Source organism: Nerophis ophidion, linkage group LG10, assembly GCF_033978795.1.
Source record: "Nerophis ophidion isolate RoL-2023_Sa linkage group LG10, RoL_Noph_v1.0, whole genome shotgun sequence".
NCBI lineage: Eukaryota > Metazoa > Chordata > Actinopteri > Syngnathiformes > Syngnathidae > Nerophis > Nerophis ophidion.
The window spans coordinates 54,889,290-54,907,217 of NC_084620.1; the positions used below are offsets into that span (position 1 = coordinate 54,889,290).

At 46.2% G+C, this 17,928-nt stretch overlaps 1 protein-coding gene across 1 annotated transcript in view; it reads right to left on the reverse strand.

Annotated features, from left to right (window-relative positions):
* Nucleotides 1–13,662: 13,662 nt before the first annotated feature.
* The window catches only part of nrip2 (nuclear receptor interacting protein 2), a 37,184-nt gene continuing 32,918 nt past the window's right edge, over nt 13,663–17,928 (reverse strand). Inside the window, exons 5-6 of the mRNA XM_061914141.1 lie at nt 14,083–14,135; nt 13,663–13,984 (exon numbers count right to left, since the gene is read on the reverse strand). Of these exons, the coding sequence (XP_061770125.1) occupies nt 13,865–13,984; nt 14,083–14,135 (173 nt within the window). The 3' untranslated portion in view covers nt 13,663–13,864. The remainder of the gene's footprint in view (nt 13,985–14,082; nt 14,136–17,928) is intronic.

Genomic DNA, 17,928 nt, shown 5'->3' on the forward strand with positions numbered 1-17,928 from the left:
ACGCAGCTAATCGGCCATGCTATGGCTATGAATAGCGTCAATAGCTATTCGCTCAATAGCTTCAGTTTCTTCTTCAATACTTTCATACTCCAACCATCTGTTTCAATACATGCGTAATCTGTTGATTCGCTTAAGTCGCTGAAATCCGAGTTTGAATCCGAGCTAATGTCGCTATATCTTGCTGTGGTATTCCCATTATTTGTTTACATTGGCAGCACTGTGTGACGTCACAGGGAAATGGCCAGTGTCTTCGCAGAGAGCCGAAAATAAGGCACTTAAAAGCTTTATTTAGGGATATTCCGAGACCGGTAAAATTTTGAAAACAATTTCAAAAAATACAACTAGCCACTGGGAACTGATTTTCATTGTTTTTAACCCTTTTGAAATTGTGATAATGTTCCCCTTTAAGGGTTACAGTTGAGAAATTAGCAAAGCAAAAATAGCTTGAAAGGTTAGCATGCTGGAATGCTAATATTTATTCCTTACCGTTATTTTTCACCAATGACAGCCAATTATAATGGTTTTAAAACATGCAGCTGTGTGGGCTGCTTTAAGGTCCTTCCACCCTCATTGGGTCCTTCAGGCATTAAAGGGTCTGTCACGCCAAATGTCTTCCGGGGGGAAGGTTTTTGTAGGGGGGAAGAAATTTGGCGTGACAGCTCCGCCTCTCCACAGTGTGATTGTGATGACTTGCATTGATTGGAATCCGACAGTAGTGATGATAACATCCACATATTTCTGTCTTTCCTCTGGTGAGGGCGGTCGTATTTTTCTCCGCTCCCTCCTTTCCCAGCTTGCTCTCTTTGTTTTTTTCTTGTCTGAACACTTTTGAAGCCTCTTTCTTTGCGCTGTCCTCAAATCTAAACATCAGACATGGATTGACCAGCTGGACTCCCGATGCAATTGACAAAGTCTGTTCGACGAGGAAAAGAGGTTCGGGGGAGCCTGGCTGCCCTGATGGAACCATGAGTGACTCCTGGGATAAATGGAGAATCATGTGCCTCTCAGTCCTTTCCATCAAGGACGTGGAAGACATCTACCTATTTGGAACCATGATCGCGGGGCACCTGCTGATTGGGCTGGGCATTGCTATGGTGTATCGTCAAATCTGTAAGACGATGGCAACCACTCAAGGAGTCCGAAGGCTGTTCCGTCGCAATGGAAGGTTTGAGTAGGGCTGTGGGAACACATACTGTGGCCATTTCTGAACTAAATCGCAAGATGGATCACATCATGGAGAAGTTTGCTGAAAAGGAAGATTGAATTCAATTTGAGAGAGCCGGCATAAACTAAGAACAGACAAGTCATTTTTTTGTCTGTTCGCGAAAAACAAACATCCTAATCTACGATTTGACTCCCTCGAATGGCCTTGACGCTACGACCAGGCTGTTCTGAAAAACACCCCCGAGGACACCTCAATGATGGACGCTTTTGACCTCCCTCCCTTCTCAACGACAGCTGGAGTCGAACTTTTTCAGATCGGCCTCAGTCTACAAAAACATTACACCATCACACCCAAGACAATTGGGTACACACCTCCCCTCCCACACCCCACACCTTCACCACCGCTTGTTTTTCTCCTCGGGGCCTTCAAGGGCTCCAACTCCTCCTCCTCTTCCTCCTCCCCCCTTCCGTGCAAGTTGTCTTGATTAAATGTAACATGTTTATGTATGCATTGCAAATAAGTTTTTTTCAGTTGGACTCAACCTGGACCCCCTCCCGTAGGTCCAGCTTTTGACTGATATTTTTTTACTCTTCCCCCCTTACCCAATATCACCTTTTTCCCAACTTTTTTAAAGAGCGCCGTAAAAATGGCTGATCCCTTGGCGATCCCGTCTTGTTTCCCTGTAACGTATGTCTGCTCTTAGTGGGACTCTGCCAAAAATGTACTTTTTAGTTCTTAAGTGTCTTGTGCATGTTAAGAATGTACAATAAATATTCTTGAATCTTGAATTTTCAAATGGAGCAGAAAAAAGTGCTCCTTTCTGTCTAATACCACATGAAAGTGCTTGCTTTTTGCCATATTAATGCTTCTTTTTATACACTTTACAAGAAATATGTTGGCGGCAAATTCCGTAGCTTGTGTGCGCTAGCTTTCTGAGACTCTTATTTTGTCAGCGCAGGCAGGATGAAGCAAGGCTTTTATTGTCAAGACAGGAACTGCGTCGATAACGGTCTGGAGCTTCCCCTTTGGTCCGGATGACCTTGCCACCTTTCCCAACTTCTTTGTCACGTGTTTCTGGCATCAAATTCTAAAGTTAATGATTATTTATCAGTTTGAAAACGAAATATCTTGTCTTAGCAACATATTCAACTGAATATGGGTTGAAATATGGCTTTACCGCAGTTTACACTGTATTCTTACATGTTTGGAAAAACTTCCTTCTTCAATTTGGTATGAAATTAATATGAGGACTGAATTGAATTGATTAACGTGGATCACGACTTAAAGAAGTTGAAAAACTTACTCAGGTGTTACCATTTAGTGGTCGATTGTACGGAATATGTACTGTACTGTGTAATCTACTAATAAAAGTATCAATCAATCAAAAAGGTTTGCGATGGCAGATGAGGTGTAAAACAGCTGTGTAACGTGATCATTCTAAGACAGCACAAATAAGTGTAATAAATAATCAAGTTAAAGCAACTGAAGTTAGAGTAGTTATTTCAATATAAAATATATGAAAAAATAAATGTTTTGTTCAATATACTCCTTCGTGGCGAGTGGGGGGGCACAGATTAGGTGACCACAGATGAAGCGCGAGCTGTCCAAAGTCTGGACGCGGGGTGGACCACTCATCTGTGCATCAGTTGGGGACGTCTCTGCACTGCTGACCTGTATCCACTTAAGATGGTCTCCTGCTGGCCCCACTATGGACTGGACTCTCACTATTATGCTAGATCCACTATGGACTGGACTCTCACACTATTATGCTAAATCCACTATGGACTGGACTCTCACTATTATGGTAGATCCACTATGGACTGGACTCTCACTATTATGCTAGATCCACTACGGACTGGACTCTCACAATATTATGCTAAATCCACTATGGACTGGACTCTCACTATTATGTTAGATCCACTATGGACTGGAATCTCACTATTATGTTTGATCCACTATGGACTGGACTCTCATTATTATGTTAGATCCACTATGGACTGGACTCTCACTATTATGTTAGATCCACTATGGACTGGAATCTCACTATTATGTTTGATCCACTATGGACTGGACTCTCATTATTATGTTAGATCCACTATGGACTGGACTCTCACTATTATGTTAGATCCACTATGGACTGGACTTTCACTACTGTGTTAAATCCGCTATGGACTGGACTCTCACTATTATGTTAGATCCACTATGGACTGGACTCTCACTATTATGCTAGATCCACTACGGACTGGACTCTCACTATTATGCTAAATCCACTACGGACTGGACTCTCACAATATTATGCTAAATCCACTATGGACTGGACTCTCACTATTATGCTAGATCCACTATGGACTGGACTCTCACACTATTATGTTGGATCCACTATGGACTGGACTCTCACTATTATGTTAGATCCACTATGGACTGGACTCTCACTATTGTGTTAGGTCCACTATGGACTGGACTCTCACTATTATGTTGGATCCACTATGGACTGGACTCTCGCTATTATGTTAGATCCACTATAGACTGGCCTCTCACTATTATGTTAGATCCACTACTGACTGGACTCTCACTATTATGTTAGATCCACTACGGACTGGACTCTCACTATTATGTTAGATCCACTATGGACTGGACTTTCACTATTATGGTAGATACACTATGGACCGGACTCTCACTATTATGTTAGATCCACTATGGACTGGACTCTCACTATCTTGTTAGATCCACTGTGGACTGGACTCTCACCATTATGTTAGATCCACTACGGACTGGACTCTCACTATTATGTTAGATCCACTATGGACTGGACTCTCACTATTATGTTAGATCCACTATGGACTGGACTCTCACTATTATTGGGGACGGCGTGGCGCAGTGGGAGAGTGGCCATGCGCAACCCGAGGGTCACTGGTTCAAATCCCACCTAGAACCAACCTCGTCACGTCCGTTGTGTCCTGAGCAAGACACTTCACCCTTGCTCCTGACGGGTGCTGGTTGGCGCCTTGCATGGCAGCTCCCTCCATCAGTGTGTGAATGTGTGTGTGAATGGGTAAATGTGGAAGTAGTGTCAAAGCGCTTTGAGTACCTTGAAGGTAGAAAAGCGCTATACAAGTACAACCCATTTATCATTTATTATGTTAGATCCACTATGGACTGGACCCTCCCTATTATGTTAGATCCACTAAAGACTGGACTCTCACTATTATGTTAGATCTACTACGTACTGGACTCTCACTGTTATGTTAGATCCACTATGGACTGGACTCTCACAATATTATATTAAATCCACTATGGACTGGACTTTCACTATTATGCTAGATCTACTATGGACTGGACTCTCACTATTATGTTAGATCCACTATGGACTGGACTCTCACTATTATGTTAGATCCACCATGGACTGGACTCTCACTATTATGTTAGATCCACTATGGACTGGACTCTCACTATTATGTTAGATCCACTATGGACTGGACTCTCACTATCTTGTTAGATCCACTGTGGACTAGACTCTCACTATTATGTTGGATCCACTACGGACTGGACTCTCACTATTATGTTAGATCCACTATGGACTGGACTCTCACATTATTATATTAAATATGAATATATTACAACTTTTCATTGCAGATATTTTGAAGAATAACAAGCTGCTAACATTTGTTGCTATGAGACATTCTGTGTGCTTCAGGTGGACTACAAAAGCTGTCTGGGGATTCTTCGGTGCGGTTTCGGAGACAGAAGTGTCTTTCCTGCGCAGGTGTCATCTCGCTAACAGGATGTGGCAAAGGAGGAGGCGGGTAAGGGGATTTTCTTCTTCTCATTCGTCTTCATGTTCTGACAAAGCAACACCCAACAAAGCCGATGTAGAACTTGGAACACGTCATCACGGGTCCTGATTCAGTCACACTCTCAGGTTTTTGTTAGTCCCCCCCCCCTCGTTTTGCAACCACTGTGCCGTGTGATACAGTCTGGTGTACTTTCACCTATTTGGGTTAATAATTGTTTTTGCAAAGCAGTAATTATAGTCTGCAAATGATGTGTTGTTGTTGAGTTCCTAGGCTGCCTAGAGCTAGGCAGAGTACCCGTGTAATACTCTTCCATATCAGCAGGTAGCTAATTACTTTGTAGGTGTCGAAAAACAGCGGAAGGCAGGATGCAGGTAAGAATAAACAAAAGGTGAGTGCCCCTAAGACACACTTGCCAACCTTGAGACCTCCGATTTCGGGGGGTGGGGCAAGGGGTGTGTTTAGGGGCGGGGCGTGGTTAAGAGGGGAGGAATATATTCACAGCTCTCCATCCATCCATTTCCTACCGCTTATTCTCTTTGGGGTCGCGGGGGGCGCTGGCGCCTATCTCAGCTACAATCGGGCGGAAGGTAGGCAAGTTGCCACCTCATCGCAGTATGTGTAGAAATCTTTTTTTTTTCTCTTCTTATTTTATATAGCGCTTTTCTCTAGTGACTCAAAGCGCTTTACATAGCGAACCCCAATATCTAAGTTACATTTAAACCAGTGTGGGCGGCACTGGGAGCAGGTGGGTAAAGTGTCTTTCCCAAGGACACAACGGCAGTGACTAGGATGGCGGAAGCGGGAATCGAACCTGCAACCCTCAAGTTGCTGGCACGGCCACTCTACCAACCGGGCTATGCCGCCCCCTAATTTTGAAACACAATTTGTGTGTTTCTAATTGAATCACTTGTTTATTTTTCAACAAGTTTTTAGTTATTTTCATATCTTTTTTTTCCCCAAATAGTTCAAGAAAGACCACTACAAATGAGCAATATTTTGCACTGTTATTGAATTTAATAAATCAGAAACTGATGACATAGTGCTGTATTTTACTTCTTTATCTTTTTTTTTTCAACCAAAAATGCTTTGCTCTGACTAAGGGGTACTTGAATTAAAAAAATGTTCACTGAAAAAAGGTTGAGAACCACTGGTCTGAAAGCCGTAGATGTTACTGTCACATACGCATGCACAGTAGATGGCAGTATTGTCCTGTTTAAGAGTGTCCCAACATTGCTGTTTGCGGCAGACGAACTGGTTTACGGTAGACGAAAACGCGACTGCTGTTGTTGTGTGTTGTTGCCGCGCTGGGAGGACGTTAATGAAACTGCCTAACAATAAACTCACATAAACCAAGAACTCGCCCTCAATCATTCTACAGTTATAGCGTCATTGGGCAGGCTCGCTGTTTATATTGTGGGAAAGCGGACGTGAAAACAGGCTGTCAACATGAATTTCGGGAGAGGCGCTGACTTTCGGGAGTCTCCCGGAAAATCCGGGAGGTATGCCCTAAGAAAAGGCCTCCTCTTTGCCATCTTACGCCGGGTTCCGGCTTGCCCTGCCTCGCTGTCTGACTACCGGCCACGCCTCCTCGTTGCCATCTTGGGCCGGGTTCCGGTGTGCCCTGCCTCGCTGTCTGACTGCCGGCCACGCCTCCTCGCCGCCATCTTATAGCGGCTATGGTGTGCCCTGCCTCGCTGTCGGACTGCCGTCCACACCTCCTCGCCGCCATCTTGTAGCGGGCTATGGCGTGCCCTGCCTCACTGTCGGACTGCCGGCCACGCCTCCTCGCCGCCATTTTGTAGCGGGCTATGGTGTGCCCTGCCTTGCTGTTGGACTACCAGCCACGCCTCCTCGTTGCCATCTTGGGCCGGGCTCCGGTGTGCCCTGCCTCGCTGTTGGACTGCCGGCCACGCCTCCTCGCCGCCATTTTGTAGCGGGCTATGGTGTGCCCTGCCTTGCTGTTGGACTGCCGGCCACGCCTCCTCGCTGCCATCTTGGGCTGGGCTACGGTGTGCCCTGCCTCGCTGTCGGACTGGCGGCCACGCCTCCTCGCAGCCATCTTGCAGTGGGCTATGGTGTGCCCTGCCTTGCTGTTGGACTGCCGGCCACGCCTCCTCGCTGCCATCTTGGGCTGGGCTACGGTGTGCCCTGCCTCGCTGTCGGACTGCCGGCCACGCCTCCTCGCAGCCATCTTGGGCTGGGCTATGGTGTGCCCTGCCTCGCTGTTGGACTGCCGGCCACGCCTCCTCGTTGCCATCTTGGGCTAGGCTCTGGCGTGCCCTGCCTCGCTGTTGGACTGCCGGCCACGCCTCCTCGTTGCCATCGTACGCCGGGTTCCGGCATGCCCTGACTTGATGTCGGACTGCCGGCCACACCTCCTCGCCGCCATCTTATAGCGGGCTATGGCGTGCCCTGCCTCGCTGTCGGACTACCGGCCACGCCTCCTCGCAGCCATCTTGGGCTGGGCTATGGTGTGCCCTGCCTCGCTGTTGGACTGCCGGCCACGCCTCCTCGTTGCCATCTTGGGCTAGGCTCTGGCGTGCCCTGCCTCGCTGTTGGACTGCCGGCCACGCCTCCTCGTTGCCATCTTGGGCCGGGTTCCGGCGTGCCCTCCCTTGCTGTCGGACTGCTGGCCACGCCTCCTCGCCGCCATCTTGTAGCGGGCTATGGCGTGCCCTGCCTCGTTGTTGGACTGCCGGCCACGCCTCCTCGTTGGCATCTTACGCCGGGTTCCGGCGTGCCCTGCCTCGCTGTCGGACTGCCGTCCACGCCTCCTCGCCGCCATCTTGTAGCGGGCTATGGTGTGCCCTGCCTCGCTGTCTGAGTGCTGGCCACGCCTCCTCGCCGCCATCTTGGGCTGGGCTACGGTGTGCCCTGCCTCGCTGTCGGACTGCCGGCTCCGCCTCTCCACAGTGGCCAAATACTTTTGGCAATGTAGTGTATATTAATGCATGATTGGTTACGGTTTAAAGTCATATCCAATAAATGCGACAAGGACTTTTTGCTGTCAACTTATTTTTGTTTTTTTGATGATTTATGATTTTTGTCAACGCAAAAAAACACCGCGCCAGTCAACAGACCAAACACAACGTGTGACATTGACAACACAGCTTTAGCCAGAATACACATCTTTTATTTGTCAGACAGAAAATAGAACTCAGCAGAAGAGGAGGAGGAAGAGCAGAAGAAGGAGAAAGTGGACCTCCGTGTTGTGGATGATGTTAGCAGCTAAATGACACCAAAAAACAACAATTTCATGTTTTTTACAAACCACAAATGGCAGCAGAATAAGGCTGCGATGAGGTGGGGACTTGTCCAGAGTGTAAACGCCTTCCGCCCGATTGTAACTGAGATAGGCACCAGCGCCCCCCGTGACCCCAAAGGGAATAAGCGTTAGAAAATGGATGAATGGATGGTGTAAAAAGGTCTTTTTCGCGTTGTCGTTATGGGGTATTGTGTGTAGAATTTTGAGGACAAAAAAATTATTTACTCTCTTTTAGAATAAGTATAGCATGACAAAATAAGGAAAAAGTGAAGCGCTGTTTTGTATGACATTCCAACTGTTGGCTTCCATGCTGCCCCCTCTTGGTTGGGTGTGATCATCACGGTATGGCTCAGTTGGTAGAGTGGCCGCGCCGGCAACTTGAGGATTTCCAGGTTCAATACTAGTCACTGCCGTCGTGTCCTCGGGCAAGACACTTTTCCCACCTGCTCCCAGTGCCACCCACACTGCTTTAAATGGAACTCAGATGTTGGGTTTCACTATGTAAAAGCGCTTTGAGTCACTAGAGAAAAGCGCTATATAAATATAACTCCCTTCACTTCACATCTGCGAGCTAAAAAACAAGGAAAGGCAGGTGGCGCTCTTATTTTTTCACGTAGAACGTTCAACCGGACAAAAGTCGAGGCGTTAAAAATCAGAAAAATGCTCCGTCTCGCCTAAAAAGAAGCAAAGCTCGACGACTTGAGACAGAAAGGCGGCGCGGGAAGGCAGCTCGGACACACACACACACCCACACACACACACACACACACACACACACACACACACACACACTCCTGAGGTTCAGTCTATCAGACGAGTACATAAACATGCAGACTTGAACTCCACAAAGTCACGCCCACGGAATGTTTTCTTCTTTCTGTCAGAGTCGGGCGGGATGTTTTTATGGGGAGGAACGTCCACCGAGGACTCTGTTGGCCTCCAGATGGCTAAAAGTGGACGCTGAAGAGGTGCTAATTGCTTTTTTAAAATGCATCATGTGTCTTTGTGCGTGGAGGAGGTAGATGAAGGGGACACTTGAACGCTCTCAGCCCGAGGACCCGCGCACTTCAGAGCCCGCCAGCTGACGCCGTCAAAGAAATAATGGCTTGTTAGCTTAGCGTAGCCGGAATCTGTTTATTATTGAAATTATTCTCTGCATTAGAGCCATCACCCTTGTTCATCCCCCTGGGAGGTGAATGGAGCAGTGAGCAGCAGCGGTGGCAGCGCCCGGGAATCATTTTTGGTGATTAAACCCCCAATTCCAATCCTTGATGCTGAGTGCCAAGCAGGGAGGTCATGGCTCCCATTTTTATAGTCTTTGGTATGACTCAGCCGATCTCAGGGCGAAAACTCTACGACCGGGTTTTAAACTCACGACCTACTGATCTCAGTGCGGTCGCTCTACGGTCGGGTTATGAACTCACGACCTACCGATCTCAGGGCGGACACTATATGGCAAAGGTTTGAACTCACGACCTACCGATCTCAGGGCGGACACTCTACGGCCGGGGTTCGAACTCACCACCTACCGATCTCAGGGCGGACAGTCTACGGCCGGGGTTTGAATTAACGACCTACTGATCTCAGGACGGACAGTCTACGGCCGGGTTTTGAACTCACGACCTACTGATCTCAGGACGGACAGTCTACGGCCGGGTTTTGAACTCACGACCGACTGATCTCAGTGCGGTCACTCTACGGTCGGGGTTCGAACTCACCACCTACCGATCTCGGGGCGTACACTCTACGGCCGGGTTATGAACTCACGACCTACTAATCTCAGGACGGAAACTTTACGGCCGGGTTTTGAACTCACGACCTACCGATCTCAGGACGGAAACTCTACGGCCGGGTTTTGAACTCACAACCTACCGGTCTCAGGGCGGACACTCTACGGCCGGGGTTTGAACTCACGAACTATACTGATCTCGGGGCGGACACTATATGGTAAGGGTTTGAACTCACGACCTACCGATCTCAGGGCGAACAGTCTATGGCCGGGTTTTGAACTCACGACCTACTGATCTCAGTGCGGTCACTCTACGGTTGGGTTATGAACTCACGACCTACTGAATTCGGGGCGGACAGTCTACGGCCGGGTTTTGAACTCACAACCTACTGAACTCAGTGCGGTCACTCTACGGTTGGGTTATGAACTCACGACCTACCGATCTCAGGGCGGACACTTTACGGCCGGGGTTCGAACTCACCACCTACCGATCTCAGGGCGGACAGTCTACGGCCGGGGTTTGAATTAACGACCTACCGTTCTCAGGGCGGTCACTCTACGGCCGGGTTTTGAACTCACGACCTACCCATCTCAGGGTTAAACTCTACGGCCGGGATTTGAACTTAGAACCTACCCATCTCCGGGGGTACAGTGTACAGCCGGAGTTTGAACTCACGACCTACCGATACTTGCCTATTTTGGCTATGCTAACAGCTGCTCCTTCCTGTTAGCATTTTTGGGAAAAAAATATTTGACGAAAACAGTCCATTTTTATGCCGGATTTATTCGAAAGGAGAGAGACAGAATATGAGCTGGACTGTTTGTAGCGTCGGCCAACATTTTGTCGATTACCGTATTTTCGGACTATAAAATCCTTTCATTTTCTCAAAACTCAACAGCACGGCTTAAAACCCGGTGTGCTTACTAACTTCGAAGCTATTTTATTTGGGACATGGTGTAATAAGTGTGACCAGTAGATGGCAGTCGCACATAAGAGACACGTGTAGACTGCAATAGGACTCAAGTAAACGACACCAAAATTTAAATGTTCCATTTAGAAATATACATTAGACACGGCGCTCAAAAATTTGGCAAAATGTTTTTTGTACGACTTTTAGTACAACACCCGACACCAGTTCCAAAATTCCCGCAAATTACCGTATTTTTCAGACTATAAGGCGCACTTAAAATCCTTTAATTTTATCAAAACTCGACGGTGCTTACTAACCTCGAAGCTATTTTATTCGGTACATGGTGTAATAAGTGTGACCCGTAGATGGCAGTCACACATAAGAGATACGTGTCGTCTGTAATATGACGCCAGTTAACGACACCAAAATTTAAAGGTTCCATTAAGAATATAGAACATTACACACAGCGCTTAAAAATGTGTCAAAATGTTTTAGTACAACCCCCGACACCAGTTCCAAAATTCCCGCAAATTACCATATTTTTCAGACTATAAGGCGCACTTAAAATCCTTTAATTTTATCAAAACTCGACGGTGCTTACTAACCTCGAAGCTATTTTATTCGGTACATGGTGTAATAAGTGTGACCCGTAGATGGCAGTCACACATAAGAGATACGTGTAGTCTGTAATATGACGCCAGTTAACGACACCAAAATTTAAAGGTTCCATTAAGAATATAGAACATTACACACAGCGCTTAAAAATGTGTCAAAATGTTTTAGTACAATCCCCGACACCAGTTCCAAAATTCCCGCAAATTTCCGTATTTTTCGGACTATAAGGCGCACTTAAAATAATTTCATGTTCTCAAAACTCGACAGTGCACCTTATAGCCCGGTGCGCCTAATGTACGGAACAATTTTGGTTGTGCTTATCAACCTCAAAGCTATTTCTTTCGGTACATAGTGTAGTGATAAGTGTGACCAGTAGATGGCAGTAACACATAGGAGATATGTGTAGACTGGAATATGACGGCAGTGAACGACACCAAAATTTAAATGTTCCATTGAGAATATAGAACATTACACACGGCGCTCAAAAATGTGTCAAAATGTTTTAGTACAACCCTCGACACCAGTTCCAAAATTTCCGCAAATTACCGTATTTTTCGGACTATAAGGCGTACTTAAAATCCTTTCTTTTTCTCAAAACTCGACAGTGCACCTAATAGCCCGGTGCGCCTAATGTACGGAACAATCTTGGTTGTGCTTATCAACCTCGAAGCTATTTTGTTCGGTACATGGTGTAATGATAAGTGTGACCAGTAGATGGCAGTCACACATAAGAGATACGTGTAGTCTGCAGTATGACGGCAGTAAACGACACCAAAATTTAAATGGTCCATTGAGAACATAGAACATTACAAAGGGCGCTCAAAAATCTGTCAAAATGTTTTAGTACAACCCTCGACACCAGTTCCAAAATTCCCGCAAATTACCGTATTTTTCGGACTATAAGGTGCACTTAAAATCCTTTCATTTTCTCAAAACTTGACAGTGCACCTCATAACCAGGTGGCCCTAATGTACGGACCAATCTTGGTTGTGCTTATCGACCATGAAATTATTTTGTTTGGTACATGGTGTAATGATAAGTGTGACCAGTAGAAGGCAGTCACACATAAGAGATACGTGTAGACTGCAATATGACTCAAGTAAACAACACCAAAACTTTAAATGTTCCATTGAGAACATAGAACATTACACACGGCGCTCAAAAATGTGTCAAAATGTTTTAGTACAACCCCCGACACCAGTTCCAAAATTCCCTCAAATTACCGTATTTTTCGGACTATAAGGCATACTTAAAATCCTTTCATTTTCTCAAAACTCGACTGTGCGCCTCATAACCCATTGCGCCTAATGTACGGAACGATCTCGGTTGTGCTTATGGACCTCGAAGCTATTTTATTTGGTACATGGTGTAATAAGTGTGACCAGTAGATGGCAGTCACACATAAGAGATACGTGTAGTCTGCAATATGACGGCAGTAAACGACACCAAAATTTAAATGTTCCATTGAGAATATAGAACATTACACACGGCGCTCAAAAATCTGTCAAAATGTTTTAGTACAACCCCCGACACCAGTTCCAAAATTCAACAGAGTATTATTATGGTGTGTGTATAAGGTAAGACATATTATCTGGTGTTTTGTCTTGCAATATTATGCAAAACCAACTTTTCTTACCATCTTGTACCTGCTGATCTGTATTTGGGATCTGCATAAGTCCTGAAAATGTGCGTGCATCCGCAACTGTAGTCTGTGCCGACACCGTATGCCACTTCTAATATAAAGTAATGTAAAGTTCTTACTTATATCTGTCAGTAAACTATCAAAGCGCTAAAAACTGTGCGCCCTATGATCGGAAAAATACGGTAACTTAACTCTGGACATCGAGTCGACATCTAGGGCTTTCAGCTCAATGTCTAGCGCTCTTGCACTCTGATTGGGAGGGGCCGGACCAATGTTTATCTGCCAAGCAGACAGGAAGAATTGTACCCTATAATCTCGGACCCAAACATCCTGGTCTCGGCCGGAACACGAGGTCGGATCTCGTATGGTCCTTCCAGCATGACCATGACCGTGTACACGGTAAGGAAGAAGGCGTTAAATCTCTTAAACCCGTTGAAAATCTCTGTAGGGAGCAGAAACTTGGAGTTGCCAAGCGACAGCCCCAAAATATCTCTTAAAACCTAAAGCAATACTTTCACCATCAACAGATCTAATACTTAAAAACAGGTACATGTGTTTATTAATTGGTTAGTTATTTGTTTACATTCTGTCTCTCTCTCCTATAAAAATATCCATTTCAGTGTTTTGTGATTTAAAGAAAAAGAAAGGATTGATTTCCACTAAATATTTTGAAGTGTTGCAATCAGACTAGTTGACATGTAAACGTGGTTCTAAATGCTTGTCGGGGTTTCCGGAACGCAGCCTCACAGCTTCTGGTCGGGTGTTTTGGACGGGGGGTTGTCCGCCACGCTCAGGAAGGGCAGCTCCTCCTCCTCGCCGCCGCCCCCTAGCTTCAGGACGCGGCTGTTCAGGTCCAAGCAGCACTGAGCGGAGGGAAGGAATATTCCATGAGTGACATCTCTCGCCTCACGTATCACACGGACTGAAAGAAGCTCACAGTGCACTTTTGTAGTTGGCTTACTTTGAGTTGCAGCAGGGTCTGCAGACCGAGGCTCAGCTCTGACGTGTCGTCCTCTGAGGTGGACAACAAAAATCACAATGGACTTCATTTTTCGATTTTTTTTTCCATTTTATCATTTATTTGCTCTAATCTCAGCATATTTCACTTTTTTCTGTTTTAGTCACAAAGGGCCTAGATCTGTAAGATCCAAATGTATGATACGTATTTATAATGGTAATGTTGTCAGAGTTAGATTGTGACGAACCCCAAGATGCAGAGAAGGAGGCAGGCATTGAGTAAGAAAACATGATTTTAATTTACACACTAAAACAAAATCAAACAAAGGGTACAAACAAAAAGCGCGCACGAGGCGGATAACAAACTAGGCTATTAACAAACAAAACTGGAAGCAGGGAACAAAAGACGGTAAGTTACACAAAGCTACCAAATATAGCTTACCGCCACGCTGCAACGACAGGAGCGACAATACATGACAATAATCCAGCACAGACTGGAGGAGAAAAACAAGTCTTAATAGGAGCGGGCTGATTGACACCAGGTGTGGCCAGGTGCCAATCAGCCGCAGCTGAGGGTACACAGCACTCAGGGAGACAGAAAGGAAACCAACAAAATAAGAACGCTGAAAGGAAACACTACACACACAGAGGAAACAAAGACAAATGCAGAGGCAAAAACTAAAACATAGTCAAACTGTCAGGGACAAGCCTGTATATCTATACAAATATATAATTTATACATATATATATATCTGTATTTCTAATATAGACTTGTAATCTATATGTATAACGATAATACAGTAATAATCTGTATTATAATTTATAATAAATATGTACAGTTAGAGATGCTGATAAATGCTTTAAAATGTAATATCGGAAATTATCGGTATCGGTTTCAAAAATTAATGAATTTTTAAAAACGCCGCTGTACCAGTCAGCTGCCCCTCCCCCTCCCCCCTTCCCCACACACAACACAGGAGTTGACGACTGCAGCATGAGAGGTTTACTGGCGACGCTCGATGACCTCATCAAACCGCCGCGAGCGGCGCATAACAACAGCAAGAGTGTGTCGTTGCCGGTGCTGTAGCAGTGGCTAACAAGCGAGCTCCCTCGGTGACTGACTAACAACACCATGTCTGTGGTTTGGGATTTTTTTTTATCCGAGGTCGGGTCGCGGGGGCAGGGAAGGTCCAGACTTTCCTTTCCCCAGCCACTTCGTCCAGCTCTTCCCGGGGAATCCCAGGCCAGCCGGAAGAAATAGTCTTCCCAACGTGTCCTGGGTCTTCCCCGTGACCTCCTACCGGTGGGATGTGCCCTAAAGACCTTCCTAGGGAGGCGTTCGGGTGGCATCCTCACCAGATGCCCGAACTACCTCATCTGGCTCCTCTCCGTATGGAGGAGCAGCGGCTTTACTTTGAGCTCCTCCCGGATGGCAGAGCTTCTCACCCTATCTCTAAGGGAGAGACCCACCACCCGGCGGAGGAAACTCATTTCCGCCGCTTGTACCCGTGATCTTGTCCTTTCGGTCATAACCCAAAGCTCATGACCATAGGTGAGGATGGGAACGTAGATCGACTGGTGAATCGAGAGCTTTGCCTTCCGGCTAAGCTCCTTCTTCACCACACTGGATCGATACAGCGTCCGCATTACTGAAGACGCCGCACCGATCCGCCTGTCGATCTCACGATTCACTCTTCCCTCACTCCTGAACAAGACTCCGAGGTACTTGAACTCCTCTACTTGGGGCAGGGTCTCCTCCCCAACCCGGAGATGGCATTCCACCCTTTTCCGGGCGAGAACCATGGACTCGGACTTGGAGGTGCTGATTCTCATCCCGGTCGCTTCACACTCGGCTGCGAACCGATCCAGTGAGAGCTGAAGATCCTGGCCAGATGAAGCCATCAGGACCACATCATCTGCAAAAAGCAGAGACCTAGTCCTGCAGCCACCAAACCGGATCCCCTCAACACCTTGACTCGCCTTGAAATTCTGTCCATAAAAGTTATGAACAGAATGGGTGACAAAAGGCAGCCTTGGCAGAGTCCAACCCTCACTGGAAACGTGTCCGACTTACTCCCGGTATTACGGACCAAGCTCTGACACTGTCCATACAGGGAGCGGACCGCCACAATAAGACAGTCCGGTACCCCATACTCTCTGAGCACTCCCCACAGGACTTCCCGAGGGACATGGTCGAATGCCTTCTCCAAGTCCACAAAGCACATGTAGACTGGTTGGGAAAACTCCCATGCACCCTCAAGGACCCTGCCCAGAGTATAGAGCTGGTCCACAGTTCCACGACCAGAACGAAAACCACACTGTTCCTCCTGAATCCGAGGTTTGACTATCTGACGGATAAAAAAAACTGGAAATTTGCAATGACTGCAAAAAGTTGTTTATGCGGTGAGGAACCAAGACGTCTTCCTTTAAAGACCTACTGAAAGCCACTACTAGCCACCACGCAGTCTGATAGTTTATATATCAATGATGAAATATTAACATTGCAACACATGCCAATACGGCCTTTTTAGTTTACTAAATTGCAATTTTAAATTTCCCGGGAGTTTCATCTTGGAAACGTCGTGTAATGATGACGTGTACGCAGGACGTCACGGGTTTTAAGGAAATATGAGCGCTGCACACACACACACAGCTAAAAGTCGTCTACAGTATTTTGGAGATCTGTGTAGCTAAATCTTTTACAATTTGTTCAATTAATAATGGAGAAGTCACAGTAGAAAGATGGAGTTGGGAAGCTTTAGCCTTTAGCCAAACAAACACACGATGATTCCTTGTTTAAAATTACCGGAGCTGAAACTTTACTATGAATCAGAGCGCGGTCAAGCAGACATGGATCCCAACCGAATGTCAACCAGCAAGTTTCCGTGAGAAAATTGTGGTTAAAAAGTCACCACTTACCGGATATCAGCTGAGCTTGTGTCCCCTTCATCGTGGACAAACCCCTCCGACTATCAGGGAATATTAAACTCACTAAAACACTAGCAACATAGTATCGGCTGGGGACATCTCTGCTGATCCGCCTCCGCTTGGGATGGTTTCCTGCTGGCTCCGCTGTGAACGGGACTCTCGCTGCTGTTTTGGATCCGCTTTGGACTGGACTCTCGCAACTGTGTTGGATCCATTATGGATTGAACTTTCACAGTATCATGTTAGACCCGCTCGACATCCATTACTTTCCTCCTCTCCAAGGTTCTCATAGTCATCATTGTCACCGACGTCCCACTGGGTCATTATTGTCACCGATGTCCCACATGGTGTGAGTTTTCCTTGTCCTTATGTGGGCCTACCGAGGATGTCGTAGTGGTTTGTGCAGCCCTTTGAGACATTAGTGATTTAGGGCTATATAAGTAAACATTGATTGATTGATTGAACACAATAGAAAGATAAGGGATTTCCCAGAATTATCCTAGTAAATGTGTTTAAAAACATTGGAATAGGTCCCCGTTTTTTTTTATTTTTTAACTCGTTTTTTTTGTGTTTTTTTTCCAGTCCGTCGCTATCAATATCCTCAAACACAAATCTTTCATCCTCGCTCAAATTAATGGGGAAATTGTCGTTTTCTCGGTCCGAATAACTGTTTTTGTTGGAGGCTCCCACTAAAATCAATGTGAATATATGAGGAGCCCCCACACTTGCGACATCATCGTCTGCGACTTCCGGTAAAGGCGAGGCTTTTTCAGGAAGTACCAAACGTGGCGAACTTTATCGTCGATTTTCTCTACTAAATCCTTTCAGCAAAAATATGGCAATATCGCGAAAGGATCAAGTATGACACATAGAATGGACCTGCTATTCCCGCTTAAAAAAGAAAATCTCATTTCAGTAGGCC